At 38.7% G+C, this 17586-nt stretch overlaps 1 protein-coding gene across 3 annotated transcripts in view; it reads left to right on the forward strand.

The window, feature by feature from the left end:
• kiaa1549la (KIAA1549-like a) overlaps positions 1-15801 on the forward strand; it is a 167539-nt gene extending 151738 nt beyond the window's left edge. For all 3 annotated transcript variants that reach the window (XM_084734596.1, XM_084734595.1, XM_084734597.1), the window contains 5 exons: positions 1299-1396; positions 9159-9304; positions 9392-9546; positions 9655-9727; positions 13652-15801. In XM_084734596.1, coding sequence (XP_084590722.1) covers positions 1299-1396; positions 9159-9304; positions 9392-9546; positions 9655-9684 — 429 coding nt within the window. In that variant the 3' untranslated portion in view covers positions 9685-9727; positions 13652-15801. The remainder of the gene's footprint in view (positions 1-1298; positions 1397-9158; positions 9305-9391; positions 9547-9654; positions 9728-13651) is intronic.
• Positions 15802-17586: the final 1785 nt, after the last annotated feature.

Here is a 17586-nt window from a genome sequence, read left to right on the forward strand (position 1 = left end):
CACTCATTGAAATAGTATCATATATAGTGGGGGTCTGAAACCTGCAGCTCTGGAGCTGCATGCAGCTTTTTAGTCTCTCTCCAGTGGAAATGAATAACTTTTTTTTTTTTTTTACATTTTAACTTTCATTTATCATTGTTGCAGGTCTACACTGTGAGACCAAAAAAGTTGAGAAAATCTTTCAAAAAAAAAATTCAAGGCAACATACTGTTTTGAGCCCAATTGAAAAATTTTTTACCAACTATTGATTTTTTGTTGAGATTTACTTTTCTTCTTTAGACAAACTTAAATCTTTGAGTTTTAGATTCTCCCCAAAATATCTTTAAAAACAATACTGAGTAAATGTAGTGAAGTGAATGTTAAAATTGTTTGTATTTTCCACTAAAACCATTTAATTTTCAGACAAAAAAGACTCAGATTCAAGTTTATGTAACGGAGGAAAGTAAACGATCTCAATTAAAGATCATAGGTCAGCAAACTTTTCAGTCAAAGTCAAAAAGATTGAGTTGGGCTCAAAACTCAAAAATCTATTGCAGTATGTTGCCTTGAAATTGAGTTGTCTCAGCTATTGTTTTTTTTATAGTGTAAAGTGATTCTTACATTCTCCAACTGTAGAAATATGTAGCTTATACACCATATTAAAGAAAAAGTTTTCTAATCATAATTATATTTTGTCAACTAAAGCGTTTGTCATAACCTACGTCTAAGGCTCGTTGCATTCTCCTCCAAATTCTGGTGGTGACTCATCATCTTGAGTCTTCATAAGTTAGCCATGAATGCCAAATAAATAAAAAAGGAAAGACTTAAGGGAAAAGAGAGAATTTTATAGTTGCAGCTCCAGACAGATTTTTTTTCTCTTCTTTCTGAAGTGCTTCTTTTGATCATAAAGGTTATAGACCCCTGGTATATAAGGTTATGCAAGTTGAATTATTTGCAAATTCACAACATTTAATGCAGCTATAAAACATCCCTAAACTGTTCTAGCGCTCACTAGATCCTGTAAAATGTTTGCACGGAGAGGTTGGACATCCAGAGGAGCTGCTGTTAGTGCTGTCAGTGTGTGCATCGCCAGCAGCTGATCAGCAAGGGAGAAGCTTTGCAGAGATTAAAGCGACTGAGGATTGAACACCCACCAACAAATAACACTGCCACATGCAGCTTTAATCTGTATCTTCTGTTTCGCTCTGATCACACGTCCATCTGATTTTCGAACCCTCTTCATTTGCTAGTTTCGGTGTAGTGTTCCTTCCACTTCTTCTCATTTGACTTTGCTGTGTTGATTTGTTTCGTACTCACAGGGTTTCCGGTTCACCCAGCTTCCTGATATGGGCATTGGGTCTCCCCCGCCACTGATCCCCTCGAGACCAGGTCCACCACCTGGGACCTCACTACGACGGTAACACACACACACACACTCAACACAAATATGGACAACTACACAACAACATAAAAAAAAGAAAATTTTAGAGCAGAAGACCAGACGCACATGACTTGAGAAGTTAAAATGATGACAGAATGTTGACTCCAGGCCAATCCAGGCCAATGACTATTATTATATGTGCCGCAAAACTGGGTGGCATCTGCAGTCCACCTGCTACCTGCTGCTGCCAAGTCGAGCTTGTCCACTTGAGGATTTGAATCTGACCTTATGGTTACAGGGCATGTGTTCAGACCACTAGACCATCAGGGCAACATGGCTTACACTGACAGCAATCGAGAGAAAACATTCATTTGGTTCTGAATACAATTAGTAAAGTACCACATTGAAAGTGTTGAGGATGAATAATGTAAATGAACCACCTTGAAATATTTTGCTAGTGATCAGTACATCATAGTGATTGGTTTTGTTAAATGATGAGCTACTACGGTACCTCTTATGGAGTTAGAAGAAAAGAAAGACTTCATCATGGAGCCCAAACAGGCTGAGGCCTAAATTGAACCAGTTATAAATACTTTCTTGATGCCCTCTTCGATGCCACCCGCTGAACTTCACAAGCAGAAAGCAGAGAGAGGAATGTCACGAAACTCTAAAAATTCACACACCAGCCTGCATTTCTCATATGAACTGTACAAATTATACCAAGATATTAAATACCACTGTGGATCTGAACACAATCCGAAAAACACTTGATGTCTACCATCTGGAGCGATCATTCCCAAAGACTGGGTCGTGACCCACAGATGGGCCACAGGAGATTTTATTTGGGCCATCAAAGAAATAAAAGACCATGGAAGAAATTATGCAAGTTTAAGATTCAGAGCCAGTTAATTCCACCTAAATGTGCTTATTTTTTCTCATTTATAAAGTAGGATAAAATGTCCTGTATTGTTTTACTGATGAGAGGAAATAAAAACAATGAGATGGCCTGAGTATTTAACATGTGTGTATGCATGTTTGTTTTCAATAACACACGTCAAGAGAATATAAGATAGTGCATTAATGGTTGTAAAAATTGTCAGGAACGTTCATTTATGTGCATTTTAATATGCAATTTATTAATAAGACCTATTGTTTTGGTAGCCTTTGTATGAAGACCTCTGGAGATAAACATGTCAATTGAGTTTGCATATTTTTAGCCAATCAAAATGCAGCACTGGGGCTTATCACTTTATCAGATAAATACACTCAACAAAATATAAATGGATTTTGTTTTTGCTCCCGTTTTTCATGAGTTGGAATAAAAGATCTCAGACTTCTTCTGTGAACTTACAACAATCCATCCATCCTGACAGATGTTGCATATAGATATGCTGATTAAACAGCAGGATTATGACACAGGTGTGTCTTGGACAAGTCACAATAAAAGGACTCTAAAGTGTACAGTTTAGACATTTATTAGGCATTGAACTATGGCTATTTCATATAAGGCTACAGAAGATATTGATACTAATATTCTTACTTTGACCAAAGTTATTTGTCACTTTAGAACATAACTTTGCAAGAAGGTTTCAGTTTGTGGTAGGTTTGGAAACTACGTCTTTTGTCTTCATACTTCACCAACACCAGTCTTGCTGCCCCTTGTAACATTATCTTACCCGAAGTGTTTTATCCAGAGCTTTTATCAGCCGAAAAGCGAAAGAAAGGTTAAGACCCCGTGTTGTGTGACTACATCCTGGTACATAAACACACAGGCATCTTAGCTTCAGGACGTTAGCTTTTGGACAAAGTCATGGCATCGCTTATGTGACCTCTGGGTGTGTAATCTCTCTAATTAGGTATCTTCACAGTCTGATACTTAACCAGTTTTACGACAAACTGACTGTTTTCATGTCATCATGTGTGTGATTTGTGGCAAAAACAGGATCAAAAATCATTTGTCTCTCTCCGTTGACTACAGTTCATATTTTTTCAGAAGTTAGGTCCATGGTGATCCACCAGAAGAGTGCTTTCACACCGAGAAGGTCTGAACCAGAGATCTTTTTTGGGGGCACTGTTTACATTTAGTCCTGTTAGTTTTGTTTTCTCATATACAAGCGGATTAAAGAACTATACATGTTATACCTACATCCTGTCATCATCACCTACATGGGTTGCGTCTCCCTATATTTGACATCGATTGGTTTGTAGACAGGCATGCGTCTGATGTCAGGGTGTTTATAGTTCGGCAGGCAGCCTGACTTCAGTGGCTGTTTATGGAGGGAGACAACTGTAGAGTGTCCCACATTTTTCCTGTCCTCATGTGCTCCTGCAGCTCATTTTGTTTTGGTGCATTGTCTTTCCTTCTTCCATCTCTGATGATATCCTGTTGTAATAGGTCTGAAAGTCCAAACCATTTTAAGAGCGTTTTCACACCATGGTTCAGTTTGAGCCAAACCGAGATCGCCTCTTTTAACCAGACCAAAGTCCGCCTTTTTGGACTGTGGTCCAGAGAAGGTTTCACACTTGTAATTTTGATCCAGGTGAAACTGAAAAGTCTGAAAGTCCAGGTAGGTGTGATGATGTATTGTGACCAGTCCGATTATTGCACATCTGTGCAATAACCAGCATCTCTATATGCCACACCTGTCAGGTGGATGGATCATCTTGGCAAAGCAGAAGTGTTCACTAACATGGATTTTAACAAATTTGTGAGCAAAATTTGATCGAAATAAACCTTTGTGTGCACAGAAGACGTCTTAGATGGTTGATAGGAGCAAAAACAAAGGTGTTGTGTTCATATTTTTGTTGAATGTCCACAAATCCTGAGTGGAGAACGTGCAGGAGAATACAGAGCGAAAAAAAAAAGCTACAGAATACTAATCATCATCGTTTGAACCGGCTGCCCTCCACATCCACCCTCTATCTGAGCCTCTCACTTCTCTCTCGCAGGCCCATATGTTAGTGTGCATCATTTGAACTGAGCAGCTTCTTCATTTAAATGCTGTTGCTGTGTGCACCGTGTTGCTGGGCACTTTAGCACTGCAGAGAGTGATTGACTGCTCAGCCGTTTGTGGGTCGTGTGGAGGGGGATGTTCGCCATCTAGTGGACAAAGAGAGGAAATTGCACTTACGAGTAAACATGTTCCAGCTTTGTACTGCAGACTGACAAGAACACACTCTGCAAGAAAACACCAAAATATCATTTAGATATTTAGGAAATTACCTAGATGTGATACAGGATTTTCAATGTTTGTATATTATATGACAGAAACAGCTCTGTTGGTTTTATAATTCTCAACAGTTACTGCTAATTTAATTTTGAACGTGTAATTCTGAAACTATGGGTGTGTGACCGTTATTCTTGCTTGAAAAGCAGAAACAGAAATGTTTCCGTAGTTAATCAGTCAGCTCGTCATACATCAGTTCCTCTGTACCCTCAGGAGGGAAGAGTGCAGCATTTTAATTCCTCTTTAGTATGCACCGTGAGGCATTAGTGTGCACAGTGCATTATGGTCCTGAGCCCTGGCAGTGACATCATCTGTCCTCCAGTGTCCTAACATGGACAGTAGTAAGGGTTTCTACAGTGCAGAGGATGCTGCTGCATTGTAGAAGAGGAGGGCATGGATACTGATAAGAAACATGTCACACTGAAAATATAAAGCTGTGGCCAAACAGAGACGGGTAATAAATCTCTGGAACATGGACATACTGAGGAAATTTTAATCAGGCACCAAATAAAAACACGTCTCAAAAATGTTTTTGTCTAGACTGCCTAAGTCGTGTATCTTTTTATCAGTGGACCACAATGAGACCTAACTTTGGAAAAAATATTAACTGTAGTCAATGGTAAGTGACAAATTATTTTTTGATTCTGTTTGAATTGTTTGTCAATTTAAAAGATATTTTTTAAGTGAAGAAAGTCACAGTTTGTTGTAAAACTGTTGAAGTATCAGACTGTGAAGATACGTAAGCCATGTCTTGATCCAAAAGCTCACATTAGCCGCTGAAGCAATGATGCCTGTATGTTTTTGTACCAAGATGTAGTCACACAACAACAGGTCTTGCTAATTTTTTCTCTTTACTGCTGGTAAAAGCACCAGGAGTCACTAGTTAAAACCCTTCAGGTAAGATGACGTTACAAAGAACAGCCAGATTAGTGGTGGTGACGTATATTGTGCAAGACGAGGGATGTAGTTCACACAAAACTAAACTAAACTACAACAAACCCACCACAAACTGAGTCCTTCCTGACTTGTAAAATGGTCTTAAAATGACAAATAAAATGTGTGTAATTTGTGGCACAGTTCAAACGGAATCAAAAACTCATTTGTCTCTCGACATTTAGGTCCCATGGGACACACCAGGAGGGGCGACACTCTACTCTTCGACACTCTATTTATAGAGTCAGCTGTTCTGTTCAGTTTTTTTGTGGAATTGAAGGATGTAAATTTGGCAATCCTCTGAAATTCAAGTTACTGTACTCAAATAAAAAAGATGGATGAGATTATTTTTTAAAGCTCAGATCAAACTACATGCTTCTATTTTGCTTTTACCTAATTTTTACCTTGAGTGCAGTGTTTTATTATATTTTTAGCCTTAAAAAGATTAAACATTTCATACAAATTCAAATAATTTGTCGCCAGATTGGGTGGTTTCCAGTCCAGTTGGGTTGTTTTATGTTGTATTGTGAGAGCTAAAATGGGATTGGGCACTTTAATAGGATTTTGGCTGGTTTACCATGAGTTGGGCTAGTCTTTAAATATAAACAAATATTATTTTATTATTTTAATGTTGCACAAAGTTCATATGACATAATTTTGTATTCATTAGCATCATTACCACCCACATGACTTACCCTACAAACACAGATGAGCTGTACTGTTTTCACAAATCTGTGTTTTCAGCGTGACACAAACCTCTTTGCCTGCAACATTACATCATCATTATTTGGTTGGCAGCTTTTTGATAGCATCTCCTTCTCTCTCCTTCTGCCTCTTTCTTTCTCTCCCTCTTCATGCGTATGTGTGCGTGTGGGAGGTCTCCATTTTAAGTTAGCGTGCTGTCAAGGCTTGTTGCGGTTTACCAAGTTAGATAAAACCTTTATTTGTGTTATCTGAGCTGTCACTTTATTTATTTATTTATTTATTTATATTTTCCCCAGAAATGGAAATTGTATTGTAGCCTCCTATCTGTGTTCTAGTGCACTTTGAACACATGAATGGTTGTTTCATGATTCTGTCAAAACTGTGATAAACCTCAACACTTTTGCTGCTGCTGAATTCATTTGTATTGTTTATTATAGATAATATTTGGGTGGATTTCAAGCAGTTATTGGGCTGGAAAACATCCAACCAATCTGGCAACTTTATCCTTGTCTCTTCTTTCTCCTTTGTGGAAAAACATGTCGTCTAATACTGTGATATATTTCTTTACTCAGCATTAGTATTGAATGATACCCAGTGGAATCTATTACAGACCTTGGCTAAAATGTTTTTAATGTAATTAGTCCATGCCTGTCTATGGGAAAATGCAATTAAAAAACGCACTTGATTGGTGGATGGAAAAGCTGATGTGGTTATCAGTCTGCTGACTGGTGGTGTGCTTGTTCTGAATGTAAACACACCGACTGACCTAATTTTGATTCTTCAGCTGACAGGTCAAATACTTGCTGAGCCCACAGTTCATCTGCTGTCACAGTGTACATACCAACTGACAACTAGGAGCAGCTCACACACTTCATGGGGATTTACTGGCAGAATGAATGTTTCATTCATGCAGTATCACCTGAAAATAAGAATTGTTTTGTTTTTATTACTTTAGAGTGAACCCTTTATATCTACAGAGTCCTCTTCCATGGAGGCTGTTATGTTGCGCCATCACTGATTCAATAGACCAGAGCAGACAAGCCAGATACTGGCTCACAAGTTTCATGGCCACTGTAGGTTCACCTACATACTTGGAAGGGGAGGGTGAGGAGGAGGTGTTTGCAATCTGCAAGCTCACCACTAGATGACACACCGGTCCTTAAGGCACCAAAGTGCAACTATCGCACATGCCAACTGTTCACGCATTTTAGACATTTAACGCCACTGGAAACTCAAACCCCTGAAAGTCTGTTAACTACGTAATTTAGTATCATATGTAGATAATAATAAGCATCTAAAAAGTATTAGAATTCAGCTTCAATCCAAATTTGAAATATTTTTAGGTTTGAATTGAGTGTGGTTATGCTTGGACATTTAGAGGAGACAAATTTTGCTCATTTTCAGGTTCATACTTTTATATGGTGGTTATAATAGAATAGGTTTACAGACTTTAATGTTCATAAAACACATAATCTTTCTCATAATGGCCTTTGCTGCAGAACAATGCTGCTGCAAAAAAGCTGAAAATCCCAGTCTGCTCTAAACTGGTCAGCTTCCTGCTCAGGCAAACAAGCACCGCCTACTGTTATTCACCAGGTGTCCAGTGGGTGGCACAGTCACCGGTCTAGAGGTGGTGCTAAGCCCTTTATGACATTGTGAAGGGAGGCAAACCTGATGCTGTTTTAGAACACTCTTGTTCTAAAAGGCCTTTTTTCATATTTAGAGACACTGAGGGCAGATATTCTTGTTGTAAAACCATGAAAATTTTTATTTTGCATAATATGTGAGCAGTTAGTAAGCAGTTAATCCTATGAACCTTTCATAAAAAAAACAAAATCATTTGTCCCATCAAACAGGTTCAACAGAACCTTTGACATTGTACCTTGTTTACTTGTTAGTATTCAAACACAATAGTCACACAATAAGACAAACAAACTATCTGATGGAGGCAGTGATAGTTCAGCAACTCCCATGTTCTGCATGGTAAAATGACTGTTTTTGTCAAAGGAGTGTGGTGGCATTGACACGGCTTTTAAGGCGGTGAAAACAATATAAATATAACTTATACTTTAAGTGATGGTTAAAATACATTTTGCTGCAGAACCTGTCCACAGCTGTACATTGTTTAGCTTTTGTGCCTGCACTCCTGCAGGAGATGTCAGTCAAATCAGGATCTGGCACGCCTACACAGTCTTGAGAAAAACGAGCAAAATGAGCCGTTTTGTGAGCCAGGTTTTTCAAATAATTATGGAAGTTTACTTTCGCTCAGATTTCCGTAGATCCTTAGAGACACTCAACTTTCATGTCATGTTTGCATTTTCACTATTTCAAGTCAAATTGCCAGAGGCTTTAAAATGATTGCAGCGTTCAACAACTCCTGTTAAAAGCCTGTTAGTTTGTTTGCTATTTGTGTGATGACTGTATTTCTGTATCTAACGTGAAGATGCAGTCAGTAGGCCTGACAGTCATAGTCATCGCTAATTTAAATTTATGATGATGTTATGAATACATTTAGAATTTTATGATAATTGGGATTGCAGAGTCAAACAGCATAATGACAACATGATTATGAAGTGTAATTTATATAGGATTTTCAAATTTAAAATTTCTTCAATGTAGGGCTGGGTAATATATCAATATCATATCAATATTATATCCACATTACTGATGATTAGAGCTGCAATGATTAATTGATTAATAGTAAAGTAAAGATTTCAGTTTCTTAAATGTGAATATTTTTTGGTTTCTTTACTCCGCTATGACAGTAAACTGAATATCTTTGGGTTGTGAGTAAAACAAGACATTTGAGGAAGTCATTTTAGGCTTTAGGAAACACTAATTGATATTTTTCACCATTTTCTGACACATTAAATTTGTGTGATTAATTGTATATCAGGTTCTCACACCCGTCTGTCCCTCCTCTGCACTCACAGCTCCACCCCTGATGTTAGTCTGAAGCCTCGAGTGTCCGAGGCCTCAGACCTGCAGGCCCAGCAGCACAACGGTGGCCCGTACCTGCCGCTGTCCAGGACCCCCTTCCCTGCTGTCACTGTCGACCAGTCCATCACCACCTACTCAGGTACGACACAGCAGTGGGGCGCCTGAAGGCAGACAGAGGCTGTGATAAGTGATTTGCACTCACTGACTACATATTTTCATCTCACAGGAAATCCAATAACAGCAGTCTACGCTATATCAGCCAACCGCCCGGGTTACTCAGACTACTTTGTCATGTCACCGCCGTCCTCGTACCGTAGCCCGTCCTGGATGTCCTACCCGCCTGAGCCGGAAGACCTGCCCCGGCAGTGGAACGACACGCCGGTGAGACACACACACACACACACACACAGCTCCTGTATACATGACAGCTGCAGACGCTGTGTGTACGTTTTCAGCGTGTGAAGCCGTTTTTCTCTTCTCCCTCCGCAGAACTCCCGTCATCTTGAAACCATCTGCTGAAGTCGTCCGCCTGTGACACTGAGTGGAAACAGCCAGTAGCTTGGTGGGTCATATCATCTCTGCACTGCGATGTTCTGCTGTCATGCTTGATCAGTCAGTGGGGAAAAGCAGTCATCTCCCTGTTTGAGTGTCCTTTCACCGTCGGCCTTCATGCCAGAACAGTTTCCTTTTCTTAACTTTCTTTTACTTCGCTTTTGGACGGCGAGCTCGTATGAGTGTCCCATGTCAGACTGCAAAACATGATGAATGCTACTTGTGCATATTTGAGTGCACATTCATGAGAACAGTAAATTAGCATAATCAATGCCCCAATAAAATCATTATGAGAATAATATAGTTTATTTATATAGTACTTTTAACACAATGACTAAATTTTCACAAAGAGATAAAAAGACAGTGAGACATTATAATTTCTATCAGTACATGAAAAGAAATGAAATTCACACACACATAAAAGCTTTTTTTAAAAAAAGAATGTTTTAAGTGTGTTAGATTAATTTCAGAGTTTGCTCTTAGTAACAAGTTGGGCTCTGGGATGGACCAGAAAGCCACCATCAGCTGATCTTAGAGGACACTCAGAACTTTGATATAATTAGGGGCCTGGTCATATAAAGAAGCCTGTCAGGTCAACAATAAAATCTGACAGTCAGTGTGAAAATAAATGGGATGCCAGTGTAGGGAAGCCAGAATTGGAGTTATAAGATCTGTCTTCTGTCTTGACCCGATGATAATCCCAGCAGCAGCAGTTTGAACTAACTGGAGGTGATGGAGGGAGGTGTGAGTAATACCTGTGTAGAGGGTGTCACAGATGGACAACCCTGTATTTTTTTAATTGTATTTTGTCTGTACCTTTTTGTCCTTCTTGAGAGTTATGAAATATACACAATCTATTAGTGAAAAATGTTGTTATTTGACTTGTATCATTATACAACACAGGTTTGCAAAACCAAATGAAAGGTTTAGTCTCTTCATGCTACACACATATATAACATATATACAGATAATTAAATTCAGAATAGAACAAAATATAGAATGCATGCAATTAGTTAGAATGCATAGAAACACTCACAGGGGGGGAAACAACAAAATGTGACCCAGGACATTCCTAGCTACATATCTACATACTAACAACTAGTCATCCATAAAATTATCAGAACCTAAAACATCAGCTTGACTCAGGATGGGCTGCCATATTAGTGTAAACTTCTCAGCTGACCCCCAGTTTTTCTCCAGTTTAATAAAATGCATAATGTTGCTTATCCACTGTGAAAATGTTGGAGGGTTACGCTGTTTCCACTTAATCAAAATTCAGGTCCCTGGTTAGATTCAACAGGCTGCATAGATTTTTACTTTTGTGCAAAAAGCAAACAAACGAACATTTATATAATAGAATATATTGAGAATTTTCTAAACATATTGATATATGAATACAACCTAGATCTCTGTTATCATCAGATTTAACTATTCAACTAACATCTCTGCAAACATCTGGACCAAATGTCCTCTTGTCGACAAAATAGTATGACAGCACAGTGGAACCGATAAAAAAAAACAACATTAAATTATAATTATAATATATATAATATAATATATAATATAAATATATGTATAATATTAATCACCTTGAGGGCTTTGGAGAAATGTTTTCATGAGTTGTTTTGTTAATGATGCACAGGTGGTGGTAAAATACCAAGAATTGCAGCAATATAAGAGCAAAGGCAGGGAGGAAGAAGCCTGCTAGCAAGAAAACAAAAGATTTAATCAATACAGCTTTCAAATAGAAAACAAAAACATAATCAGCCTTACAAATGATTTATCAGTAAGGAAATGCACTCAACATGTTTGTTAGAGCTCAAGGAGACACAGAGGCTAATGCATTTTGCTGAATGATGCTGAATGTAAACAAGCAAACTCCACAGAGTACCTTTAACTATCCAATACCATGTAAATCTTTGAACACATTACAACAAATCAGCCTGTAAATGTTTTGTTTTGTTTTCTTTGCCCAGTCGATTTTCTGTTTTCCTGGTCTGAAAGCATTTGGCAAGTTATTCCATCCAGACAACAAACAGATTATCTCTTTTGGTGTTTCGATTGCAGAGCAGCCTTCAGGTGGAAAGCAAACAGGATCAAATATCTGCAGTGGTGCTCAGAGGAGGGCAGCGCTGCACCTTCACAGATGTCTTTTGAAGCCAGTTTAAAGAATATTTTAGACTGAACCAGTGCAGGGTAGAAAATTAAAAGCTTATGTGGTAATAAAACTATTGAACTGTGTTTACGCACACTGGCACCCCTTAAATCAGATCAAAACGGTGGCCTGGTAGCTCAGATGGTGGAGCGTTTACCCCATGTCCTCTTTAGCGGCTGTGGGTTCGACTCCTACCTGCTACCTTTTTCTGCAAATCATTCCCCCACTTTTGTTCCCCCCTTTCCTGTCATATCATAAGCTGTCCTATAAGATTAGAGGCATAAACACCCCCAAAATATATGGAAGATAGATCAAAATACAGACATAAAGAGAAAAATACTAAATAAATGATGAGAAGATTAAAACAAAAACAAGTTTTTAAAATGAGTCATCCTGACCTTTTCTTGTCAGCAGGACATAAAAAAAAAGCCTCCAAACCTAATTATAAGATCTGGAACATAATTGAGCAGCAGTGACACCACAAAGTGAGAGGGTGAACTCTAGTAGCTGATGAGCTAATAACTAACTCACCGGTGCAGTCCAACTGAACATGCACTAGTCAGTGCTGCAGGGATGATGTGCTTTTGTAAGGAAACCCTGAAGTGAGCATTGCTCTAGTTATTATCCAACAAGGTTGTATAGCGAGATTTGACATAGTTCCTCTTTTGTTTGATTGATTAGATTGGCTAGAGAGACAAAACATTTAAAAATATAGAATATAGGGATTTCTGCTTTTTTAAGTTTCTTTAAGAAACACAGCAATTTCTGAGCCTTCTTTACCAGCATAGAGATGTATGTTGACAGGTTCTCTGTGATGTTGATTCCCAAGAACCTAAAACTGTACAGCTGCACCACCTCAGCTCCACTGATGTAGACAGGGGTTTGTATATTTGCCTCCCAGTAGGTTGTTTTCTATGCACCACTCTGCAAGACTGTTGATTTCCTCCCAACATGAAGTCTCATTGTTGTGTAAAATGTGGCTGATGATGGTGGTGTCATCTGCAAACTTCACAATAGAATATTCTCCATATTAGGGGCTGCAATTATGGGTGCACAGTGTGAACAGGAGGGGGCTGAGCACACAGCTCTGTGGGACTCCAGTGTTGAACTAAGTGCAGATAATAACCTGTGGTGACCAAAAAAAAAAAAAAAACCCAAATAAACCCAAAACATTTTGTTCAGAAAGATAATCTTTGCAAATGAACATCACTTCTATGAAATTTGAATTGCAAATGCAAAGGACTACATCACAATCACATTACTTCATGTTACCACCACTAAGTGACTAGTGTTTGGCGCAATGACGTTTATTATCCCTGAAAACCTCAGGAGTCTCATTTAGCCATGACACGTAAAAGCTTCAGGATTCATGAGCCAGATATTTACTGACATATTTTATGTTATAGAAACATGTGTTAGCCGCAGACTATACTTCAGGCATCATTCTTGACTTTGACTTTGGAACCAGAGAACCAGAGATACAAATATGCCAAGTCGTTTTTAGGGCTCATTCCTGCCGCACTATAACTCTGTTTTATTTCTACCAGCTGCTAGCTTGTCCTTGTCAAAGTATAGCTAATGTAGCACTCATCTTGCTGTTGTCTTTCGCTGTTAGTTTCAGTGTCCCTAGCACTAAAGTACGTCATTATAATGCTGTTTTCTTACAGATTTTTCCTCCCTGTGATTTGTTTCTGCAATTTGGATATTACACTGGCTATATAATGATTTTATTGCAATTGCGATTAATTGCGCAGCCCTAATAGCTATGTTTTTCTTCAGGTGTCTCTTTGGACGGGCAGAGGACCTCTCACTGAAAACTCTCTGGAGCTTTATCACCCCTCCTTCACTTGGCCCCAGCCTTCCGTCTGTTTTAATTCATTCATCACCAGTGGACACCCCTCTGCCCTCACCGTATCCCCAGCTCCTCCTCCCCCCCCCGCCCCAGCCCCTTCTCTGCCCCGGCCTGACCTCCGCCTATCCTCTCTCAGCCCGCTTCATCTGCAGCTCAAAGCGTTTCTCATCCTCCAGAAGTCCTCTGCCCCATAAGCCCCTTCACCTGCTCAAAGTTCTGCTTCAGTCTCCTCACCAATACAAGTGTTCAGCCATAATTCTCTCTCTGTCTATATTCTCTCTGCTCCCTGAGCCCCTGGCCTCAACGGCCCTTACTGGCCCCTCTGGGCCCCATGTCACTATCTCTATGTAGACTGCCTCTTCTGTGGTGACCACCACTGTGCAGCGAGAGGCCCCTCACACTGCTGAACTGAGCTGAGCTGCGTAATAACACACGTGTGACGCACAGTGTGGATGAACAGGGGCCCCAGCAAACATCATACAGTAACTGCCATCTGCCCAGCACATGATGGCACACAGCGCTGCATTCTCCGTACAGTAGCGCTCCAGCCATGGCCAGTAGTCTGCTCCTCCTCTGAACTGGATTGGACTGGACCATCCTGGACTTGCCTCTAAGGTCCACCATGAAGCCAGGAACGCTGGACTGACTTAAAACTGTGCTTTTTTTTTGATGAATCCAAATTCCTATGTAAACCTTCTACAGCTGGTTAATATATGTATTTTAAACTTAAGTGAGAAAAAAAAATCAAAGGAAAAAGGAGAAAAAAAAATCTTGTCTTGAGCTGTCTCAATTTCAGTTTTTGGATATTTGTGTGCTTTTGTCTTTTACTTTTGTGCATTGATGATTATCAATGGATTACTGTACAAAAAAGACATAGTGAGTGTTTACCTTTCACTCACCTTATTTCAAGGCAAAAAAAAAAAAATTACATTCTTCAAAACAGAGAAACCGGCGGCTTAGTTGTCTGTGGTTATGATGGCATTTCTGTACTTTTAAAAAGAATTACTTCATTTACTTTTTTCCTTCCTCTGATTCAGCATTGAAAACAAGAATTAGTCACTACGTTCTGTCCATCATCTGATTATAAAGTTTTTGTCTGCTAACCATGAGACAGACCTGGGTCAAACAGAACTCATCGAAATCACACATAGTTGTGTTTTTTGTAGCGCTGCAGCCGCTCTGACTTAACAGAAGTTAAAGATAAAACATTTACCATATGATGAGCTGGATTTGAACTGGATTTCAGTTCTGGTTCGACTCAGGTCTGTTCCAATTATGTGAACACACCAGTATTCTTAGAAAAACAGTTTGTTTACTTGAAGGTGTCTACTATATTCTACTGTATAAGGACTTTTGACTTTTGGTTATTTTGGTCTTGATGAAGAGGGATGAATATTTGGTCAATGGACTATGGTATAGTACTGTTTAAGAGACTTGCCGGGCTCAGACGAGCCGTATATGTAACGAATTAATGTATTACTGTATATAGCAGATGATTTAATGAAGAGATTTATGCAAGTACTGTGGGAGGGATAGTTCACCTGACGCCATTTTTCTTTCTTTAAGTTTCACTGCGTTTATGATGAAGGATGGTCAGACGGTTTCCTCGACTTTCTGAACGATGCACACATTTCAGAATCATCCGAATCATCTTTTTTCATAGTAATACAAGAGAAAATATTACAGATAACATATTACAAAAGAAACGGACGGAGTGTTTAGAGTGGCATGCAGTAAAAGGTACATGTTGGAGTAGATCTTACCCTAGATCTTACAGTATTCTTATGTTTGAACAAAGCTAATATAGCCATAATAGTTGAAATAATGCAATTTTTTAGTACAAAGAATGTCACTGTCGAAATTATATTTACCCTCATTTTTTCTGAGGAAAACTGAGAATCTGTGAGCACACTGTATGTAAGGCTCCTCATCATTTAGATGGTACTAAAGGAGATTATAGCCATATATTAACTTCACCAAGTGGACAACAGCTAAGATATACAGTGTTATGTTAAAAAGTGGCAAATGATACCAAATGAGAGTATATTAGATAGGAAATGATGAGGCAGGGAATAGAGCTATAGTAGAGATAGTAAGTATAGTTTAACATGAAATGAGCACTTTTATCAAGAATCCTAACCTTGGCAGAAAAGAGCAGAATCAATGCAAAAATGCTGTTGTATAGCATGAAATATTCAGATTATATAAATCTATAAAACATTTTAACAAAGCCTGAAACTGTAAATATACAATCAGTCAAAAGTCAAAGTTTTAAATATCTTTTTTTCAGCTAAATTATGAACTTTGTTGTACCCCTATAGTCTGCAGCTACAATTGAGCACACACAGCATGTGAACAGTATTATTTTAGGGAATCGGAGGGTTCACCCCCAAATTAAAAATATATATGATTCTCCTGGGCTGTACTTCTGTTTATCCATGTATACTGTTTTAGTGTGAGTTTCTGATATTCTCCACCAATCCTGTGGGGCTCAAAGTATCAAAAACATATATTTGAAAGAGTCAGAAATCCTGACCTGGTCAAGATGGTCCAAAGGTGTTTTCATGTAGGAACTACTTTCTTTTTGCAATAGAACTTATTTAGAATCTGCTGGAATCTCCTACATGAAGCAGCTCACTGTGGATTACTTTCAGTAACCGGGTCATGAATTTTGGAAACAGACACTGGTTTTGAATTTTTCAAACATATTTTTTTTGGCACTTTGAGCACCACAAGCTGAGTGCCATTTAGTTCCTTTATACTGGGAAGAAGGCAGACATCTCCTCAGGCGATATCTTCAAAACTCTGCAATTCGTGCCAGAAAGATGTAGATGAGCAAATAGCACCACAGTCCAGGGGAAAAATATTTAATTTTGATTTAGCTGTGAACTGTCCCTTTCATGACCTGAGTAGGAGTTTACATGAGACAATATGACAAAAATTATACAGAGAGAAGCTTTAAAGCCAGATTCTGTTTTTTTTGTAAGGTCAAAATTCTTATATTTGACTGTTTTAGGCCAAAAAACATAAACATGCCATCTTTGAAATAGCATTTAGATAGTAATGTCGGGAGATAAAGTTTACAAAAAGTGTATTTTGACAGTTAAATTTATAAAGGAAATGTGAACCCTTTTGGTGGCTGGTCAAAAAAATTTCATATGGGGGCAACTGGGGTTGCATTGTTGGACTTTGTACTCTTGACCTCAGCATTTCTAAAATCCTGACTATGGCCCTGCCTCTACATTTATGACTTCAAATTGAAATTCCAAAGTAAGGTATGGAATATATCTACATACATTTAAAATTAAATCACCACATTTAATCTTTACAATCCGTCAAAAGAGGCCGGTATGTAGAAAGTAGCACAGATAACAAGTTGTCTTTTTCAGGTCAGACATTGTTTAAAATTCCTTCCTTTTCTAAAACGAGGCCTGCGCATGATTAATATTAGATGTGGATATTTAGGGAAAAGAAAGCAAAGGTATGAGATGACAGGACTGGAACATTACGAGCGCACAACATGCTGTTGGTGTTTTGAATAATCATTATCATCTCTAGAGACGTGCAGCAACCATCATATTTGAAATCATCCTCAGTGTATAAACCCATGTATGGCTGAAGAGAAAATGCTTCCACTCATGTTTATCATTTATTTGACTCTGTGTTAAAGAGCGGGGCGGGTGGGTTTTGGTTTTTAAGCAGTAATTTTAAGAGGGAGACTTGATGCTATGCTATAAGTTGATGTGCAATGTTTGTGCTTTACACGGGTAGCGGCGAGATGCTTTTATTGACGATGGACTCTGGGAAGGACTGATGTTTTTTTTTTCTGCAGTTTGAGCCATGTCATGGCGCTGAGACGTCA

Source organism: Lutjanus erythropterus, chromosome 13 (assembly GCF_056507025.1).
Source record: "Lutjanus erythropterus isolate fLutEry1 chromosome 13, fLutEry1.hap2, whole genome shotgun sequence".
Lineage (NCBI taxonomy): Eukaryota > Metazoa > Chordata > Actinopteri > Lutjaniformes > Lutjanidae > Lutjanus > Lutjanus erythropterus.